Consider the following 19,297-nt stretch of genomic DNA (forward strand, 5'->3'; position numbering starts at 1 on the left):
AGTGCCCCCATTTCCTTTTCACACTCTCACCGTCTGTCACTTACTTTGTCCCAGCATTCACACACATGCACCCGTAACCACAACAGACACATTGGTTTAACCTCCCGTAGCCGTCAGGATGAGCTAAATTTGTCTGTAGGACCAAACAATCCCTGAATCTCAGGGGAATAGCACACTACCACGCTGTTTATTTCTCACTCGCCAAACCTGGCTGGTGCAGGTGGGTAGGAGGGCTCTGCTTCTCTTAGTCTCTCACAGACCCAGGTGACATAGGCGTCATCTCAATCAGTACTTCCATTACAATAAGAAAGGCAGGGCGAAGGGAACAAGGCAAACCCGTGTCACTTCCATGCTTGTTGTGTTGGCCAAGTCAAGTCCTAACTTCAAGGGGACCAGGGGGGCAGAACCCTACCATACTCCTGAGAGGGGAATAGGAACAGTTGTTAAATGATATTAAGCACAACCGCAACTCTTGTGGTGGGCAGTGTAGAAAAGAAGAAAGAGAGAGATGTGATGTCAGAAGCATGATCAGAGCGGCGCGAGGTAGCTGGCTTTGAATACGGAGGAGGGGACCATAAACCATGGAGTGCAGGCAGCCTCTGAAGCTGCAAGACGCAGGGAAACATTCTTCTTCAGAGCCTCCAAAAGGAACGCAGGCTTGCTGACTCATGGATTTTAATCCAGTGAGACGCGAGTCGGACTTCTGAACTACAGGACTGTAAGGTAATAAATTTGTGCTGTACTAAGCTACTAAATATTTGTACTAATTCATTACTGCAACACTAGGACACTAACATACCTCTCCTTTAAAAGTCACATTTGTTATTCTTTCTAACTCTTAAAGAAAGACATAATCAAACTGGGAACAGGACAAGGAGAAAAATAAAATGTAAAAATTATCCACTATACAAGCTTTTGGTGTGTGCCTTTTCAATGTTATTTTCTGCGTGTACATACATATGCATATTTTTATGCATGTTATAACAGTAGATCACACAGCATAGTTTTTCAGCCTGCCTTCTCATTATGCAATAGGTCTCGAACATTTTTCTGTGACTGACAGGGGCTAACCATGCTATCCAATACACTCACATGTGGCTACTGAGAAATGAGATGTGGCTAGTCTGAAGTGAGATGTACCGTATGTGACAAATACCCACCGGACTTCAAAGACTTAGGATGAAAAAAATGTCAAATACCTCACCCGTAATTTTTATATTGGTTATATGTTGGAAACAAATTTTAGCTATATTGGGTTAAACATATTATTACAATTAATTTCACTTATTTCTTTTGACTATTTTAATGTGGCTACTAGAAAAATTAAAATTATCCTTATGGCTAGGTTTATATTTGTATTGGACAGCACTGTTGTAACAAATAAGATTTTACTTGCAAATGCTTGTTCCTAGCACAGAGCTGATTGAAGACTTATTTTACCGCGTCTTTCTTCCTTAGGATGAGGTGCGGGTCCACGTTTGAGAAAAGAGCTGAATTTCCTCTGCACTGTACCTGTTGTCTGAGACTAGCTGCGGTGAGCTCTCTCTGGGTATGGGACGGTGCTGCGGCGGACGGGTTTACAGCCCTCAGCTGGTCCCTCCGTAAACCGCACTGTGGCCTTTGGTCCTTCCCAAGCTCTGTGCCAGAGCACCAGCGACAGCAAAGGATCTCTCCGGCAGAGGCTGCCTTTCTGGGCGTGTGCGGAGCCAAGTCATCCGGAACTATGTTGAACGTTGCTAATTTCTCAGAACAGGAAGTCTCATGTTCAGATGATCACTCGCAGCATTCGCTTGGTCAATAACAACGTCACTGAAAAGAAACCACAGCATCATTTTACGATACCAGTCTCTGAACGTTTCCCTGGAGTCTTATCTGCATCTTGAATGCGGACAGGTTGAAAAGAGTACCCCAGACCCATACTTTTGGGATGGTCCATTTCTAACTGCGACTCAGCAATCTTTTATTTTTTGTTAAATTTGAAAGTAGAAATAAGTTATATGTAAAAGAATAAACAGATCTGCCCCCAAGGGTTGTCAAATACTGGGTCAAATACTGTCACTACTGCTATTTTAGGTCACTGAGAGGTTGTTTTTGGTGTTGCTGTTTAACTGCTCTGTCCTTCACATGTTCTTAATTCACAAAATTATTCATGGCCCTTTCCACTGACACTATATCAGTGATTCATTTTGTGGTTGAAAGGATTGAAATGGTTTTCTACTTTTTAGGAAAAAGTGCTGATTTTGTTTCGGAGTCCATTCATTCCTTTTACCTCCTGGTGCTGTAATTCCCCTTCTGAGGCAGTGAACACATGCTCCCCACTGTGGGGGACCCAGCACAGGTGGGAGGGGCAGGCCCTTCCAGGAGCACAGGAGCGCAGAGCAGTAATGGAGGAGGCATGGCAGAAGTTCCCTTCAGATCTTATTCCACGAGTGACATATTTTCAACTAATTTTAAGGTAACACATTGACTTGGTGATGGCCAAGGTCAGGATAAAAAGATATAGGGGACGTAAGACTATTGCTTTGCTTCTCTACCAATCAAGGAACCTTCGCCACCCTCACCTGGATTTGTCTTTGGTTGAGGATCACTTTGAAAGGGACTGATTCTAGCCATTGTGAATACTTAACTCAAATCTAATTTCTGGTATCTTCCACCCTGCCATCCAGGGTTTTTTCTTGGGGCCGTGCAGAAAATCCCACTCTTTTCATTGAGCCATTTTTTGCTCTAGTGTAGAGCATGGGCTTGAGTGAGACTGCTTAAGTCTTCCCCAGACTTCCAGGATAAAATGAATATTTCTTCATGTTACCCATATTCTCTACCTTTTCCATTGCACTTACTGCCATAGGACACATTTTTGTTTATTGTCTGTTCTGGCCTCTAGGAGGGCAGGTGTTTCCTATTATTCGAACAGGACTTGGCATATTATAGGCATACGGTACTCTCTGGTTTCATACTTTTAAAGATCAGCAAGACCCTTACTCCATCCCATCATTTCCCTGAAAGAAAAAGCTTTCCCCCCAATCGTTTTAACAAAAGTCGTAGAATTGAGTTTCATTGGTCTGGTCAGGACCCTTTGCCTGTCCCCAACAAATGGCTGTGGCCAAGGGGATAGGCTACATTGTTTGGCCCCTCTTGAGGTGTATGCCCAACTGGAACAGGGTTTGACTCTGCTAGAACCACAGGGCTGGGAGTGGGGGAAGGGTGGCTTCTGGAAGGCAATCAAATATTGCTATTAGAAGTAGGAAGGAAGGAACACAGGGCAGGCAAAAAGGACAGAGGGAGGAATGAATGTTCATAAGTCTATCCGTCAGGCATTGTACATGTATTATCTCACTTAATTTGCAGCACAATCCCAACAAAATAAAAGTGGGTACCGTTAGGGTGGTCCATGGCACGGGCTGTGAAAGAATTCACAAAGAGAAGAGAACCTAGAGAATAAAGTTTTATTCACTCTCCAAGAAAAGAGAGGGGCGTGGTATGGAGAGACACACCTTGTGGTTGAAGGGTGGGGGCTTTGAGCTTTTTGGGGGTTATAAATGGATTTAAAAAGGGTGGGGATGTGCTGTTGCCAGGCCCCTGGGCTGTTGAGGGTGTTGTAACCTGAGGCTGCAGGTTGTTCCAATGTTATCTTCCACCTGTGGCTGTAGGGAGTAGTTAGTTCTGCTCCTGCTTCCAGTAATTTCCAGCCTTGTGGACAAGCTCAGAAGAGTGAAATGGCCGTCATGTCTAACGAGGTTACAGGCCTGCCCAGCAAATGGCGGCACAATCGCAAATGGCTCTGGCTTTATCCTTTCAGCTACCATTTCAGAGGTGAAAGCAGACTTAGGACGGTTAAGAAATTTGCCAGCTAGAAGGGAGTGACCTGGGATTCAAATCCGGGTCTGTTAGGCTCCAGAACAGAACCCATATATGCCATCCCCTCTATGCACCCCTTTCATTCAAGTTGTTTTCATGTATCACCTTCAGTTAGTCACCACGAATTTTTGTGGTCGGCTCCACGCTTTCCTACCCATGCAGTGTTCCTAGATAACCACTCAGCCCTTGATCTCGGCCAGGCTCTGTTCCCTCGGGGTGCCTATCTTTGCCACATTCTCCCAACCATTCTCCCTTATTAATAGATTCTCCCCTCTGCGCACCTCCCCATTAGATGGAGGCAGCTCCCTTTCCATCTCTTTCGTGACTTCTCTGAAGCTTTCCCTGAAATTTACTGTCATCCTTGTGAACTCTGCAATGTATTCCTGGTCTCTGGACCAATGGTGGGAGTGGGAATGGAAAAGAAATGGCAATAAACTACCACCTGGACAAATCCCATATAAAGATTTTTGGCCAGGTAAACCCTTAATAAATGTTGCTGGGGTATAAACCAACTTCTGACCCTCAACGAGCCCTTTTCGATGTGGCTGAAAGGTTTCACTCCCCAGAGGGTCTGTTAAATTGAGGACAAAAACTTCCTGAGAAAGAATGCATCTCACTGAATGTCTGTCCTACTGTGTAGCAGAGTCTGGGACACAGTAAGCGCGCATTCACCGTATGTTAAATCGATACCATGTGTCTTTTGTGCCCCAGTGTACCTTCCACAGTGCTGGCTGAATGGATTTTTTAAAAAGATTTTATTTATTTATTTTTAGGCAGAGGGGAAGGGAGGAAGAGGGGGAGAAAAATATCGATGTGAGAGGAAAACATCCATCGGTTGCGTCTAGCAGGAGTCCTGCCTGGAGAACGGACCCCCAAACCAGGCCTGTGCCCTAACCAGGAGCGCAGACCTCCGCTCTGCAGGAGGATGCCCGACCATGTGAGCCGCACCCGTCAGGGCATTTACTGAAATGATTTAAATAATGTTACAGAGCAAAAGGGGGGGTGGTTCACGATAAATTATTACAGAAAGGATTCCGCCTTTCTGTCTCTGGAGGTTCCTTCCCCCCACGCCCACCTGCTAGGTTCGCAATGCCCGCCGCCAGAGGAAAGACGTCTCTCAATGCCAGAGACTAGTGAAAAGGAAAGGAATTGTTTATTTAAAAGTTACACAAGCTTAGAATAATGACCTAATGTCTTCAATAAGATACTAAAGTCCTCTAGAATACCCACAGATGCACAGTCCTTCCCTCTCCCTGTGCCCAGTCCGGGGTACCGTGTCTCAGGAAAGGAAGTAGAAGTCCGTGATTCAGGCTCCCAGCACCATCAGCTGTGTGGCCGCTGCAACCTCCAGTTAATCCAAAGCCGTGTGGCACCTTCTCATGGCCCACCAGCAAGAGTCCTCTCTCCCCTTTCTCTATGGCTGCAAAGTCTCTCCTGCTGCCTAAGCCGCGTGGCAAGAAGAAGCACTCCAAAACCTCGTGGTCCTCTCTACTCTCCTTCAGAACCGAGTGGTCCTTTTCCCCATTTACTTTGGAGCCGCGTGGTCTCCTCCTTCTCCCCCAAAACCTTGTGGCCCTCCTCTACTACTATGGAGCCGCGTGGTCTCTCCTTTACTTCAGAGCCGCATGGTCTCTTCTTTTTTCCCTTCAGAGCCGCATGGTCTCTTCTTACCTATGGCTGCCGGGCCTAGGTTTAAATCCTAGTTCCCATCTTCCTTTGCAGCCCATTTCCGACTCCTCCTACAGTCAGCTACACCTGCCAGCATCCCCGTATTCTTCCAGCTTTACTGGGCTGCCATAGCAAGTCTGGGCAGGTGTGGCCCCATGGCATGGAGCCAATCATCTCCAAGCTCTCACGCAGGCCCTGTAACCAGGGGGAGTTGCTTCCCAGTCCCATCTTGGGTGGAAACCACTCCCATCTCCCTGGCTCAAAGCAGGGCCACAGCTATTTAACATATCCATGAAACCAGTTAAAGGTTATAGATATGTTAAATGACTGCCAGGGGTTAGCTACAAAGCTGTTGCTACCCAAAACAGCTCTGAATGGCCCTGTTCCATGTGTCCCATCCCCCCTGGCTCAGGCCTGTAGGGGTGAGGACATCCTATATACATTTTTCTAATGTTTCCTGGGCACCCCGAGTCCTGGACCCCATTACAAATCCTTCTTGGGGCCCTCCTCTTGGCTGCACCCTGCTTCAATAATGCCGTACAAATCCGGGTTATTTCAATAATAACCAAGCTTCACACCGCTAGAGCACAAGAGCCTTACCCTTACACACCGCTTTTAATAAACTTCTAGTTGCCTTCCTTTAAAACTCTTGTGCTTTACTTAAAACCGCCACACAAATTCTTCCATCAAAACGTGCTCAGTTCTGCCTGTCAGGTAGTCGCCTCCGCAGTCGCCTGGAATTGGTATCGAGCGTTTACACTTGTCTCATCTGCTAGGCTCTGAGCTCCGAGAACTCGGCTCTCTTATTCACCCTTTACCTAAACCAAAGTGTTATTCGGGTGAAGGTAGTTATAATAATGCAAGTGTCGGCTTGTGCACGTGGTTTGGGCAATCCACGGGCCCAGAAAAGTGTATTTGTATATTTTAAATAATTTACATATTAAATATCTCTGAATTCTCTAATAGGGTCATATCAACTCTGTATTAGGACGCGGAGTGTCTCCAGTTTATTAAGGAAATCAACTCCTAAGGTCAACTCCGAAATGGAAGGTCACACATGACGTAATCACAGGAACTTCAGCGATGAGCGCCAGGAGGAGCCCCGGGGCCTTTTGGGCTCTCTCCGCCACCGTCCTCGGTCCCTGCCGCCGCTGCGCACAGCTGAGCGCCTGCGCGCTGCCGGAGCGTCGTCCATTTCCCCAGCTGGAAGGACGTCGGTGTCGAGGCAAGTTGTGTTGGTTTCGCGCCCCTCGTTCGGGTCCCCGTCACTGCCGCTTCCGCTGCTTGAACTTCAGCAGTGAGCGGCAGGAGCACCAGAGGCTGGGATGTGAGCCGTAACCCGCCTCTGGGCGGCCGGGGAGCCGCGGACTTCTCGCCCGCGTCCACCCCTGCAAGACCCCCCCCCCCGCCCCCGCCCCGGCCCCAGGAGGGCGGCGGGGGTCCCGCGGGGTTCGCGCTGGGACCTCGAGGAAGCAGCCGGGCTTTGGGGGCGGCGGGACCGCACCCGGAGACACTGTACTTTCTCCCCAGTCATTGTGACCTTGGTTAGGTCGTTTGACCTGTGTGTCTCGAGTGGTTTGGCTTTACTTGACTCAGCCGTCACTCGGGTAAGGGAAGCAGCCAGGCGGCCTTCACTCGGTCGGCGTTCGCTGTCGTGTAGCGTTTGTGAAGGGTCACCGTGCCTGTGGCAGGAGGGAAGGGCCGGGCTTCCTGCGGCATCGCTTCCGCGCCACTGCCGTTCCACCAGCCTCCCCGCTGTGTTAGGGGAACGAAGGTTTGCGGGCGGGGCGTGGGGGGTGCGGGGTGCGCGCCGAGTCCTTGGAGCCCTGGAGCCCTGGAGCCCTGGGATCAGGTCGTGCAGTGACGCGGGCTCCAGGGGGGCCCTCGAGCCAACGGTTCGGTATCCTGTTCGAGTTTTAGTTTTTTCGTGAGCCCCAGTGTTCTCATCTATAAGGTGGGAGTAATAGCTTGTTTCATAGGGTTGTCCTGGCGTTTGAAGGAGTTGATAGTAAGTTTGTAGAAGAGTCGGTGCTATAAATGTGTTTGCGCTTGTCAGTCTAGAGCCACTGCTTACCTTTCCTGAGTTTGGGAGGGATTTTTGTTTGTAGTATTCGTTTCTCATACACTGTTGTGCTGCAATGATCTTATTTAGGGTGGTCGTTCAGCACGTGAGGGGTGGGGAGATGAAGCCGGGGTGGGAGTTCAGAACAGGTCACCCAAAGGTGTGCCTCTGGTGTACGGATTATTTTGAGCTGAGGGTAGTTTTAGCTTCAGGCAGAAGAGACTTCAGCTTCTCCCTTTAACTACCTAGAACAACTTGAATTGGAGGCCTTGCCCATAACAAGAGATTATCGTCCATAATCTCTTTTTGACCCACCTATATGGCCAGGCAAACTTTTATTTACTAAACATCTGTTCTTACCCTGTTGTGACCCTTTGAAGCCCCCAAGGTGTATTACCTCATCCCTAGCTCAGGAGGTCTTACTCCATATCCCCCTTTCTATCTCTGAACCTCTTCTGCATATGGGGCTCCCATACACTTGTATGTATTGAATCCAGTTATCTTCTGCTAATCTGTCAAACGTCTATTAACTTACTAGACCATTCAGAAGATCCTGGGGGGTCCAGGAAAGTTTGTTCCTCCCCCACAAGCCTAAGCCATTAAACACCTTAGGCTTTGCGGGAGGAATCAGTCCACCAGCCATTCTTCCTGTTCTTGGAAGCCATTCTTGGCCACTCTTCCAGCCTCATTAGGTATTAAAATGTATTACGCATAAGAATTCTTTTAGATAATTTATTTTGTTCTAATAATTAAAAAAAATTTTATTTACCAAGGAGACGACAACCACCATGTCTTCTGGAGCTTTGACAAAACCGCAGATGCGCGGCCTCCTGGCCAAGCGTCTGCGATTTCACCTTGTGGGAGCCATCCTTGTATCCCTGGGGGTTGCAGCTTCCTATAAGGTGTGTATGCTTGATTTTCACTTTGTACTATTGTCCCAAATGTGTTTTAAATTAAAAAGTGTATTTTATTTTCATAAGCAATTTAGAGTCTTTTAAAGACTTTGATGTGCTTCCTTCCTCTGCCTTTTCCCCCATTCACCTCATGTGATAGGAAAGTACCTCATTCCCGAGATAACTTGACCTCCATTTTAAATGAAGCTGTGTTATTGGGTTGGCCAAAACGTCTGTTTAGTTTTTCTCCATAAAATAAAAGACACATTTTTCATTTGCATGAATAATTCTATTGATTTGGATATTTTGAGTATGTGGCTCTCTCCCACCTGGTAGAATGTTGATTGTTCTCAAGGTCTCGATTCGATCGCTATCAACTGGTCGACCCAACCATAGAGCATCGTCCAGTGAGAAGTCTCCAGCACGAAACTTCACAAACCACGTTCAAAATGTTCCATCAGTCACACAGCACCTTCTCCATACACTGCACAAATCTCATTTTGTGTTTCAATTGTGTTTTTTACCTTTCTTGAAATAATAAAGCATGATATGCTGAAAATGTTGCCTATTTTCTTCCATCTTCAATATTGGCTACACAAAAATTCACCAGTTTTGATAAGTTTTTTTTTTTAATGCACACTGACATGACGGCTGTCACAACATGATCTAACAAGATGGTGTTGAATGATGTTAAAGACAACTAAGTGCTACCGGAGCCATTTTACGGAAAAAACCAAACGAACTTTTTGCCAACCCAGTAGTTTGCTAGGGCTTCCATAACAGAGTACCACCAACGGGGGCGTTTAAACAACCGAAATTTTGTTCTGGAAGCTAGAACACCAGGGTGGCCCAGGATTGATTTCTTCTGAGGCCTCTCTCCTCAGCTTGTATATGGCTGTCTTCATCTTCACGTGGTCCTGTGTGCGAGGCTGTCTCCGAATTTTCCCTTGTAAGAACACTAATCATACTGGATTAGTCCCCACCCTAACAAAAACCCTGCATTTAATTGCCTTTTTAAAGACCTTATCACCAAACACTTGAATTTTGGGAGACACAACTCAGCCCATAACTCGGGCCATAATTGTGGGTGCTAACAACAACAACAAAAGGGTTATTTTTAGACCAGGACTTTTTCTGTGAGGGGGATGGAAAGAGCCTGTCCTGCTTGACCAGGAAATTGCAGCTGGTTGATTTAAAATTGTTTCTGGAAGAGTTGAAACAGCAATTTTGTCAGGTCTTAAGTGTAGGTTTGGTGTCCTGGGCTTGGGCACAAGTGCCGTTTTGGGCCTGTGACTTTCGTTTCGACAGAACCTTCAAGAGTTGTTGCCACAGAGTGTCATCTGAATGCTTTGCCTTGTGTAGATTGTAATGTTTCGCCTTTTTAAAAAATATATATTTTTAAATTATTTATTTATACTTTATTGATAATGCTATTACAATTGTCCCAATTTTTCCTCCCCTTTATCACCCTACTCCCTGCACTCCTCCACCCTCCATCATTCCTCACTCCACCTTCCATCATTCCCCAACCCCCTTAGTTCATGTCCACAGGGTGTACATGTAAGTTCTTTGGCTTCTCCATATCCTATACTAAAAAAAAATAATTTTTTTATTGTGGCAAAATACACATAACAAAATTTAACCATTTTTTAGTGTATGGTTCAGTGGTATTAAATACATTCGTAATGTTGTACAGCCTTTTAGATTTCTGAATATCTTTCTTGGGCTCTCTAGTCTACCTCCCATGTGCCCCAACACAGACAATAAGGAGTAATGCCTCCCTTGGGAAGGAGGGTGCTTCTTGCTGGGTAGTTTCCTCGGGGCTTCTTTCTCTTCCTTGTCTCTGTGTCAGTGTCTCCCTCCTTTGTCTTAAAAAATAGAGGGTTCAATTTCAAGATAAACACACTGTGATTTATATTGTTTTCAGATAATAACTTTCTAATAATCTAAAAAATAAGCTGTAATGGAATATGCTATTTTTTAGTTTGGTGTGGCTGACAAAAGAAAGAAGGCATATGCAGATTTCTACAGAAATTATGACTCCATGAAAGATTTTGAGGAGATGAGGAAGGCTGGTATCTTTCAGAGTGCAAAGTGATCTTGGAATGTAAAGGTAATATGATTATTTTAAGTTACTATTTAAAAACTTTTTAAAATTGTGGTACAATACACATAAAATTTATCACCTTAACTACTCTTTTACATGTGGTGGTCGGTATTGTGAAGCACATTCACATTGTTGTACAACCAGTCTCCGGAACTCTTCGTCCTGCAGAACTGAAACTCTGCACCCACGCAAACAGTTCTCCATCCCCTCCTCCTCCGGCAGCCACTGTTCTGCATCATACAGTGATTGTATTTTTGCGACTGGCTTATTTCACTTAATGTAATGTCCTCAAGGTTTATCCGTCACAGCCTGTATCAGAATTCCTTTTTCGGGCTGTTATATTTTATGTATATACCACATTTTGTTCATTTATCCAACAGACACTTGGATTGCTTCCTTTTTTTTGACTGTTGTGAACAGTGCTGGTATGATGTTAGTAAATACCTCTCTGAGACCCTGCTTTCAATATTTTTCAAAGGGCCGAATGTAATTTCAACTCCTTAACAGTTAAGGAGTAGTTACATGTATACAGTCCTAAAATTATTTCGGCCCTTTGAAGGCACTGGTGAGGCTGCTGTGGCCCCCGGTGACAACGAGTCTGACGCCCAGATGTGTATCATTTTTTACCGTGCTTACTGGCCATTTGTATATGTTGTTTGGAGAAATGTCTGTTCAAGTCCTGTGCCTATTTGTAATTTCATTGACTTTTTTTGTTGTTGAGTTGTAGAAATTCTTTAACTACCCATTTTTGTGGGTAATTTTTGACTATATTTGTGAGGGGGTATTTTGGGGCTCTATTCTTTTGCATCGGTTTATATTTCTTTATGCCAGTGCCATGCTATTTTGATTCCTGTTGCTTTATATTAAGTTTTGAAATCAAGTAGTCTCCAACTTTATCTTCTTTTTTATGATTGTTTTGGCTGTTCAGGGTACCTTGAAAGTCCTTACGAATTTTAGGGTGGATTTTTCTATTGCTGCAAAAATTCTGTTGGAACTTAGTAGGAATTGCGTTATAGATGCAGATCACTTTGGGTAGAATGGACATCTTGATTATAAGTATTCCAGTTCATGAGCACATCTCCATTTTTCGGTCTCTAATTTCTGTCAGTATTCTGTAGTGTACACACCTGGTCTCTGTGGTTAAGTTTATTCCTAAGTATTGAGTTCTAATTGATGGCTATTGTAATTTTCTTTTCTGATTATTCATTGTTAGTGTACAGCAACAACAAATTTTGGTTGATTTTTGTATTTGACAACTTTGCTGAGTTCCTGTTTTGTGTGGAATCTTTAGGGTTTTCTATATATTAGGTCATCTTTATTTCCTTTTCTTGCATTATTGCTCTGGCTAGGACTTCCAGTGCTGTGCTTAATAGAAGTTGTAAGAGTGGGCATCCTTATCTTTTCTAATAGAGCTTTTATGTTGATACAGTTTTCTTCTGTTACTGATTTGTTGAGTGTTTTTGTAATGAAAAGGTAATGAATTTTTCTAATGTTTTTTTCTGTACCAATTAAGATCACGTCAGTTTTGTTCTTCCTTCTGCAGTGTATTGCGTTGACTGAATTTTGTTTGTTGAATCATCCTGAATCAACATTTTGCATGTTGACAAGGAGTAAATCCCACTTGGTTGTGGTATAGAATCCTTTTAACGACTGTTGATTTCTGTTTGAAGTGTTTGGTGAGGATTTTCACGTCCATATTCATCGGGGGTAGTGTGTCTTCTCTGTTGTAGTCTGGCTTTGGCATCAGGATAATGCTGGCCCTGTAGAGTGTGGCCACAACCGGAGAATAGGAAAGCTTCAGGGAAACATGGTATGGGCAGTCTCTCTCCACCCAGAAATGTTTTTTAAGATGTCAATATTTTAATACACAGAAAATGAAAATAAACAATACATAGAGTGAATCTGGAAATGTTCCTTCCACTTCAGTTTTTTGGAAGAGCTTGAGGATTGGTGATAATTCTTCAGATATTTGGTAGACCACTTGTGAAGCCATCTGATCCCGGGCTTTTCTTCAGGAGGTTTTGATTACTGATTCAGTCCCCTCACCAGTCTGTATTATCTGTGCCCATTTCATTTCTTGGTAGTTTTTGTGTTTGTAGGCATCACTTTCTTGTGGGTTATCTGTTGACAGTACAGTTGTTTATAGTATTTTATAATCCTTTTTATTTATGTAAAGTCAATTGTAATGCCCTTTCATTTTTGTTTTCAGTTATTTGTCTTCCATTGTGATAAGAAAAGATACTTTGTATGATTTCAGTCTTTTAAAACATAGTAAGTCCTTTTTTATGGCTTAACATGGTCTATCCTGGACAGTGTTACATATGCAGTTGAAAATACTGTTTTCTCTTTTGGGGTAGAATGTTCTGTGTCTCTCAGGTCCAGCTGGTAGTAGTATTTAGATCCTCTATTTTGTTAATGATCTTCTGCCTGGTTCCTCCAGCCATTATTGAAAAAGTGGGATATTGAGATTGCCTTCTGTTACGGTAGTAGAGCTGTACTTTTCTTCTTCCAGTCCTGTTAGTGTTTGTTTCATATACTGGAAGCTCCGATGTTTAGTGCCTACGTATTTTTAATTGCCCTATCTTGGTGAATTGACCCTTTTGTCTTTGTACAGTACCACCTTTGTCTCTTGTAGTATTTTTTTGATTTAGTCTATTTTGTCTGATAATAGTATAGCCAACATTGCTCTTTTACTGTTTGTATAGACTATATTTTTCCATCCTTTCACTTTCAAACTATGTGCCCATAGATCTAAAGTCTCTTGTACATTAGCATATATTTGGATTCTGTTTTGTATCCATCTTTTGATTGGGGAGTTTAAATCATGTACATTTAAGGGGATTACAGGGAAAGACAGTTTATTGTCTTTTGTGGATTGTTTCTCTTTATCATCTCTTTTATCTTTCAGTTCCTTAATACCTTCCTTTGTGTTTGATTTTTTAAACGACATTTTGATTTCTTTCTCATTTATTTCCTTTTGTGTATATTCTAAGAATATTTTTTTTTGTGGCTACCATTGGCATTACATAAAACATGCTAAAATTAAACTGATATCAATTTCAATCACATAGAAAAATTCTACTCTTTACAACTTCCTTTCCCACTTTATTCACAGATTTATATATTGTGTGCTCATTAACAGATTTTTTGTGCTTTTGTCTTTTAAATCCTACAAAATTAAAAGCGGAGTTATAAAACAATTATAATAATACTGGCTTTTATATTTGTTTATGTGTTTACTTATATCGGAGATTTGTTTTCACTTGGCTTTGAGTTGTCCCTTATGTGTGGGCTTTTTTTTTTTTTTTTTTTTACGGTATACAGATGATGTATTATAGAATCATACACCTGAAGCCTACATAATTTTATTAAAAATGCCACCTGAATAAATTCAATAAAAAGCAAAAAAGACCCAGACATGCCTAAGTATCCTTGTTCCATCTCTGCTTTCTAGAAATGTTTGCTATTGTTATTCTGTACTTTCACTATTCTGACCTCTGCTTAATCTGGGCTTCCCAGCTACCTCCCTTCCTACTCCATTTCTTTTTTCTTTTTAAAGTATATTTTATTGATTGCGCTATTACACTTGTCCCATTATTTTTTCCCCTTTATTTCCCTCTGCCCTGTACCACCCCCTCCAGAATTCCCCCCTATTAGTTCATGTTCATGGGTTGTGCATATAAGTTCTTTGGCTTCTACATTTCTATACTGTTCTTAACCTCCTCCTGTGTATTTTGTGCCTATTAATTATGTTCCTTATTCCCTGTACCTTTTTCCCTATCCACCCCCCCCCCCCCCCCCCCGTCCTGCTGGTAACCCCACATGTGATCTCCATTTCTGTGATTCTGTTCCTGTACTAGTTGTTCGCTTAGTTTTTGTTTTTTAGGTTCAGTTGTTGATAGTTGTGAGTTTGTTGTAATTTTACTGTTCACAGTTTTTGGTCTTCTGTTTCTTAGTTAAATCCCTTTAACATTTTATGTAATAACGGCTTGGTGATGATGAACTCCTTTAACTTGACCTTATCTGGGAAGCACTTTATCTGCCCTCCCATTCTAAATGATAGCTTTGCTGGATAGAGCAATCTTGGATATAGGTCCTTGCCTTTCAGGACTTGGAATACTTCCTTCTTCCCTGTAAGGTTTCTTTTGAGAAATCAGCCGATAGTCTTATGGGCACTCCTTTGTAGGTAACTGTCTCCTTTTCTCTTGTTGTTTTTAAGATTCTCTCCTTATTTTTAATCCTGGGTAATGTAATTATGATATGTCTTGTTGTGTTTCTCCTTGGATGCAACCTCTTTGGGACTCTGAACTTCCTGGACTTGTATGTCTGGTTCCTTCACCATATTCTGGAAGTTTTCCTTCATTATTTGTTCAAATAAGTTTTCAATTTCTTGCTCTTCCTTTTCTCCTTCTGGCACCCCTGTGATTCTGATGTTGGAGCATTTAAAGTTGTCTCAGAGGTTCCTAAGCCTCCCCTCGTTTTTTGAATTCTTGTTTCTTTATTCTGTTCCGGTTGAATGTTTCTTTCTTTTGTTTCAAATCGTTGATTTGAGTCCCAGTTTCCTTCCCTTCACTGTTGGTTCTTCCTCTCTTTTGTGACCATACTCAACCATTTCTGTGAGCATCTTGATTAGTAGTGTTTCGAACTCTGCATCAGATAGGTTGGCTATCTCCTTGTTGCTTAGTTCTTTTTCTGGAGGTTTGATTTGTTCTTTCATTTGGGCCATATTTCTTTGTCTTGGTGTGCCTGTTATGTTTTAAGGGGCGGAGCCTTAGATATTGGCCAGGGCTGGGCAACACAGGTTGCTGCATTGTGGTGCTGTATGTGGGAGAGGGGTCAGAGAGGGAACAGTGCCACTTGCTTGGCTCTGGCCCTACTTTCCGTCACTTCTCTTGCTTCCCACAAGCGGATTGTGCCTTTCAGGTGCTAATTTCCAGGTGGGTGGCCTTGTGTACTTTTTGGATCCCCTGGGTCTCTCCAGCGGACTCGTGTGAGACTGGGAGTTTCTCCCGCCACCTCAGCCTCCACAGGTTTTTACAACCAGACGTTTTGAGGCTTTAGTTTCCCACGCTGGGACCCTGGGTTGCATGGTCTGTCTCGCCCCCCAGTTGTTCCTCCTAGTTTATCTGCACTGGAATGTGGGACCACCAACTCTGCCAGTCCGGGCCCTGTTGCACCTCCTCTCTGCCCCTCCTAGCAGTCTGGATGAATGTTTCTTCTTTAACTCCTTGGTTGTTGGACTTCCATACTGTTTGATTTTCTGGCAGTTTTGGTTGTTTTTTGTTTTTAAATTGGTTGCTGTCCCTTTGGTTGTGTGAGGAAGCTAAGTGTGTGTGCCTGTGCCTCTGTCTTTGCTGGAAGCTTGTGTGCTTGTTTTTACTTCAATTTGCAAATTCCATTGCAGACCTAGTAGTGGTGAACTCCTTATCCTTTAGCTTTTGTTTATCGGGAATGTCTTGAATTACTTCTTTATTTTTGAAGGACAGTTTTCCTGGACATAGTAGTCTCCTTTGACAGGGTGTTTGAAAGCCTTCTGACCTGCTAGGTTCATGCTGAGAAATCCACTGATAATGCATTGATCGGCTCCCTTTTGTAGGTTGCGAACCGACTTTTCACTTTGGTTTTTGAGTTCGATTATGATGTATGTGTGTCTTGGTGTGGATCCCTTTGGGTTCATCCTACTTCTCTGCCCCTTTTCTTCTGGGCTTCTGTAATGCATATATTGATCTTTGGGGGTGTTCCGTAAGTCCTTTAAGCTTTCTTACTATTTTCTTTTTGCTTCTTAGACTCAGTAATTCAAATGAACTGTTTTCAGGTGTGTTTTGAGTCTGTTGGTAAATCCCTCTTATAAATTTCTCAATTTTGTTACTGTATTTTTCTTTAGAATTTTGATTTTTTAAAATAATTTCCTTTTCCTTTGTTGATCCTCTCATTTTTTTCATGTATTATTTTCCTGATTTTATTTAGTTGTCTGTCTGAGTTTCCCTTAGCTTACTGAGCATATTTAAGACAGTTTTAAAGACTTTGTCACAAAAGTCAGAGGCATGTGTTTTTCAGTGATGGGTTCTGGAGATTTTTATTCCTTTGAATGGGCCATGCTTCTCTTTTTATGTCTCATGATTTTTTGTTGAAATTTAGGCATGTGATTAAAAAGCCACCATTCTCATTGTTTGCGGTCTTGCTTCATGTGGGAGAAGATCTTAACAGCCCAGCACAAAGGCTAGGGTTGCCTCAGACTTTTTCTGGGGATATGTCTTCTCTGAGCCTTTGCTGGTGCTTTTGTTCTAGTTCCCTGGTGGTATATACTTTGTTGATTCTCACCCCTTCCTTTAAGTAGCCTTAGCTGTTCTTTCGTATTCTTCAGCCCTTGCTCATTGGTGCCCACGAGTCTGTAGCCCCACTGCAGCTCTCCTGTGCTGTGAGACCATCACTGCTTTCTGCAGCTCGCAGTCTGGTGTCTACAGTAGGTCACCATTCCCATCGCTGCTCTGAGCTAAGCAGATAGAAAACAGTCCCCAAACAAGCAAAAGGTTGCAGGCGAGTTCTACTCCTCCTTGTCCTGAGGGAGAAGCCAGGAATTGATTGATTAGCTTCCTCCTGACCACACTGCTGCACTGAAGAGAGGGGATCGTGGAAGGGTGAGAAAAAGTTCATGAAATTGCCAGCTGTTTTGAGTGGCTTCTTGTTTTTAAGGGTTTGCGTGATTGCAGCAGCTTCGTAACTGGTTTCTAGAGTTCTCACAAAGATGCATTGGTCCATATGTTGATGCTTTTTGTGTGTGGGAGTGGGAGTTTGGACTTCATAGCCCACTGTTTTGCTGACTTAGAGTTGAAGTTATTTCACATGTTATGCTGCTATTAATTGCTAGATTGGCATTAGGAAAATTATACTTTTAGAAGTGCTTTAAAAAAAGTTTTTGACATCTTTTGTTAGTTGGGTGTCCATGAGTGACTTGGCGGCTTCCCATAGATTTTGGTTCGGTCTGTCATACCCACAAAGTGCTTACACGCCCCTGACAGTGTGCATTAAGGTTTTATATCTGGAAAGGGACTGAAGGGATTGTGTGCTGATGAAAGGTCATCCATACCTGAAAACTCTTTAAACTCAGGAATCTTATTCATGTATTTTTTATTCATGCTCAACAAAATCAAGATAGAGCAATTTAAGTAGAGTTAAAGATTCTGCTCCTCCAGTGTGAGTTTGGTGTGACAAGGGGAATGGGATTCTGCCATCTTTTCAGGCGGACTGTACCTGAATGAGCATTCCAGATGCCGTATGAATAGTGTGTATCTTTTCCAAGGACTGGGGGTTGAGGGACCTCCTGCATAGGACTTAGACCGGTTTTCTAAAAGACTCAAGGGTAATTTTGAAAAAGTAACCTTTGCCTAATGTAAGATTTGGTTCTGTAATCCTTTTCTATGGTTGTACATCTTGAATGTCTGAAATACAGATAGATGCATGCACTAATTAGCCATAGGATCACTTTGAAAAAGTGCAAAGAACTTTATTTCCAATTATTGGAAAATTGATGAGGAATTATGCCTTTTTCATACTATGACTATTATGTGCATTTGATAATTCACAAAGTAACATGAAGAGATTATTTTTAAGGTAGGAATTAAGAATGTTAAGGATGATCTATGTTAAATACATTGCACAGAAAAAAAAAGGCTGAAGGTAAAAAAAGGTCAAGAAAGTATTAATGGTTCTGTGTGGAATCTTTAACATTGCTATTTTCTTATAACTGAAATTTTCAAAATTTTCACAGTGGGTGTGCATTTCATGATCAGATGTTAAAAGGATAATTTTAAATGTTAGATTTTTACCTTTTTATGTAAGAAGTTGATTGTGTTTAAAAACCAGTTAGAAAAAGATAAACAGATTTGTAGAGAGAAGTAGAAATTGTTACAGGGGTGTCCAACCTGTGTTCCCTTGGCCACATGTAGTCCAGGATGGCTCTGAATGCAGCCCAACACAAAATCATAAATTTACTTAAAACGTGAGATGTTTTTTGTGATTACGTGTATTTAATGTGTGGCCCAGGACAACTCCTCTTCCAGTGTGGAGCAGAGACTCCAAAAGCTTGGATACCTCTGGTAGAACGTCCAGGTTGCTGCTTTTAAGAGCATGTGGGTATGAGATGAGAATTGGATTGTGGGACTTGAGAGAGAACAAAATAGTTTTCGGAAAGTGAGAGCAAACAGCCAGAGTAAGGTAAGGTAATGCCCAAAATCGAAGAGAGGCTGGTCAGGGAGCTTGGTAGAGAATGGACCTGGAGCCCAGGTAGTCTGAACGGGGCTTCTCCTTGGCTAAAGGTGAGTAAGCAAAGTGTGGGCCACTCTCAGGTGATCTCAAGGATGGATGGCTTTGTGTTGAGAGAGTGCTTGTCATGAACTTAGCCACTGTGTTTTTCTCCACAGAATTTCTCTGGGGTGAGTTCCGTGGAAGGCTGTCACTGACCTGTGTTCCTGAACTATGAAACATGAGTATTTGAGCCAAGGAAAAGTTTCTCTTGATAAATAAACAATTAAGAAATACTGTGGACAGTAAGTCTTTGCTTATTTATTAATGATCTAATTCTGGGCGCTTGCATCAGAATTGGTTAGGGATTGTAACTGTTTGTGGACCTTATGAAGATAAACTTTACTTCATTATTAAAAATTTCATTATTTTAGGACATTTTTTATTACCCTAATGTTTTGTCCACTTCAT

The 19,297-nt window shown here is 42.7% G+C and overlaps 1 protein-coding gene across 1 annotated transcript; it reads left to right on the top strand.

The window, feature by feature from the left end:
* The first annotated feature begins 6,612 nt into the window (after positions 1-6,612).
* Positions 6,613-19,122, top strand: COX6C (cytochrome c oxidase subunit 6C). Its single transcript, XM_024572261.3, has 4 exons — positions 6,613-6,748; positions 8,359-8,487; positions 10,463-10,591; positions 19,006-19,122. Exons 2-3 carry the CDS (start codon positions 8,374-8,376, stop codon positions 10,574-10,576), a joined length of 228 nt encoding a protein of 75 aa, XP_024428029.1. The 5' UTR covers positions 6,613-6,748; positions 8,359-8,373; the 3' UTR covers positions 10,577-10,591; positions 19,006-19,122.
* The last annotated feature ends 175 nt before the right edge of the window (positions 19,123-19,297 follow it).

This window comes from Desmodus rotundus, chromosome 8 (genome assembly GCF_022682495.2).
Source record: "Desmodus rotundus isolate HL8 chromosome 8, HLdesRot8A.1, whole genome shotgun sequence".
Taxonomy (NCBI): domain Eukaryota; kingdom Metazoa; phylum Chordata; class Mammalia; order Chiroptera; family Phyllostomidae; genus Desmodus; species Desmodus rotundus.

Excerpts from the sequence above, each read along its gene's own strand:
- COX6C (XM_024572261.3), top strand. The coding sequence starts at position 8,374 with ATGTCTTCTGGAGCTTTGACAAAACCGCAGATGCGCGGCCTCCTGGCC. Across the intron at positions 8,488-10,462 it reads GGGTTGCAGCTTCCTATAAG|TTTGGTGTGGCTGACAAAAG; the intron begins GTGTGTATGCTT and ends GCTATTTTTTAG.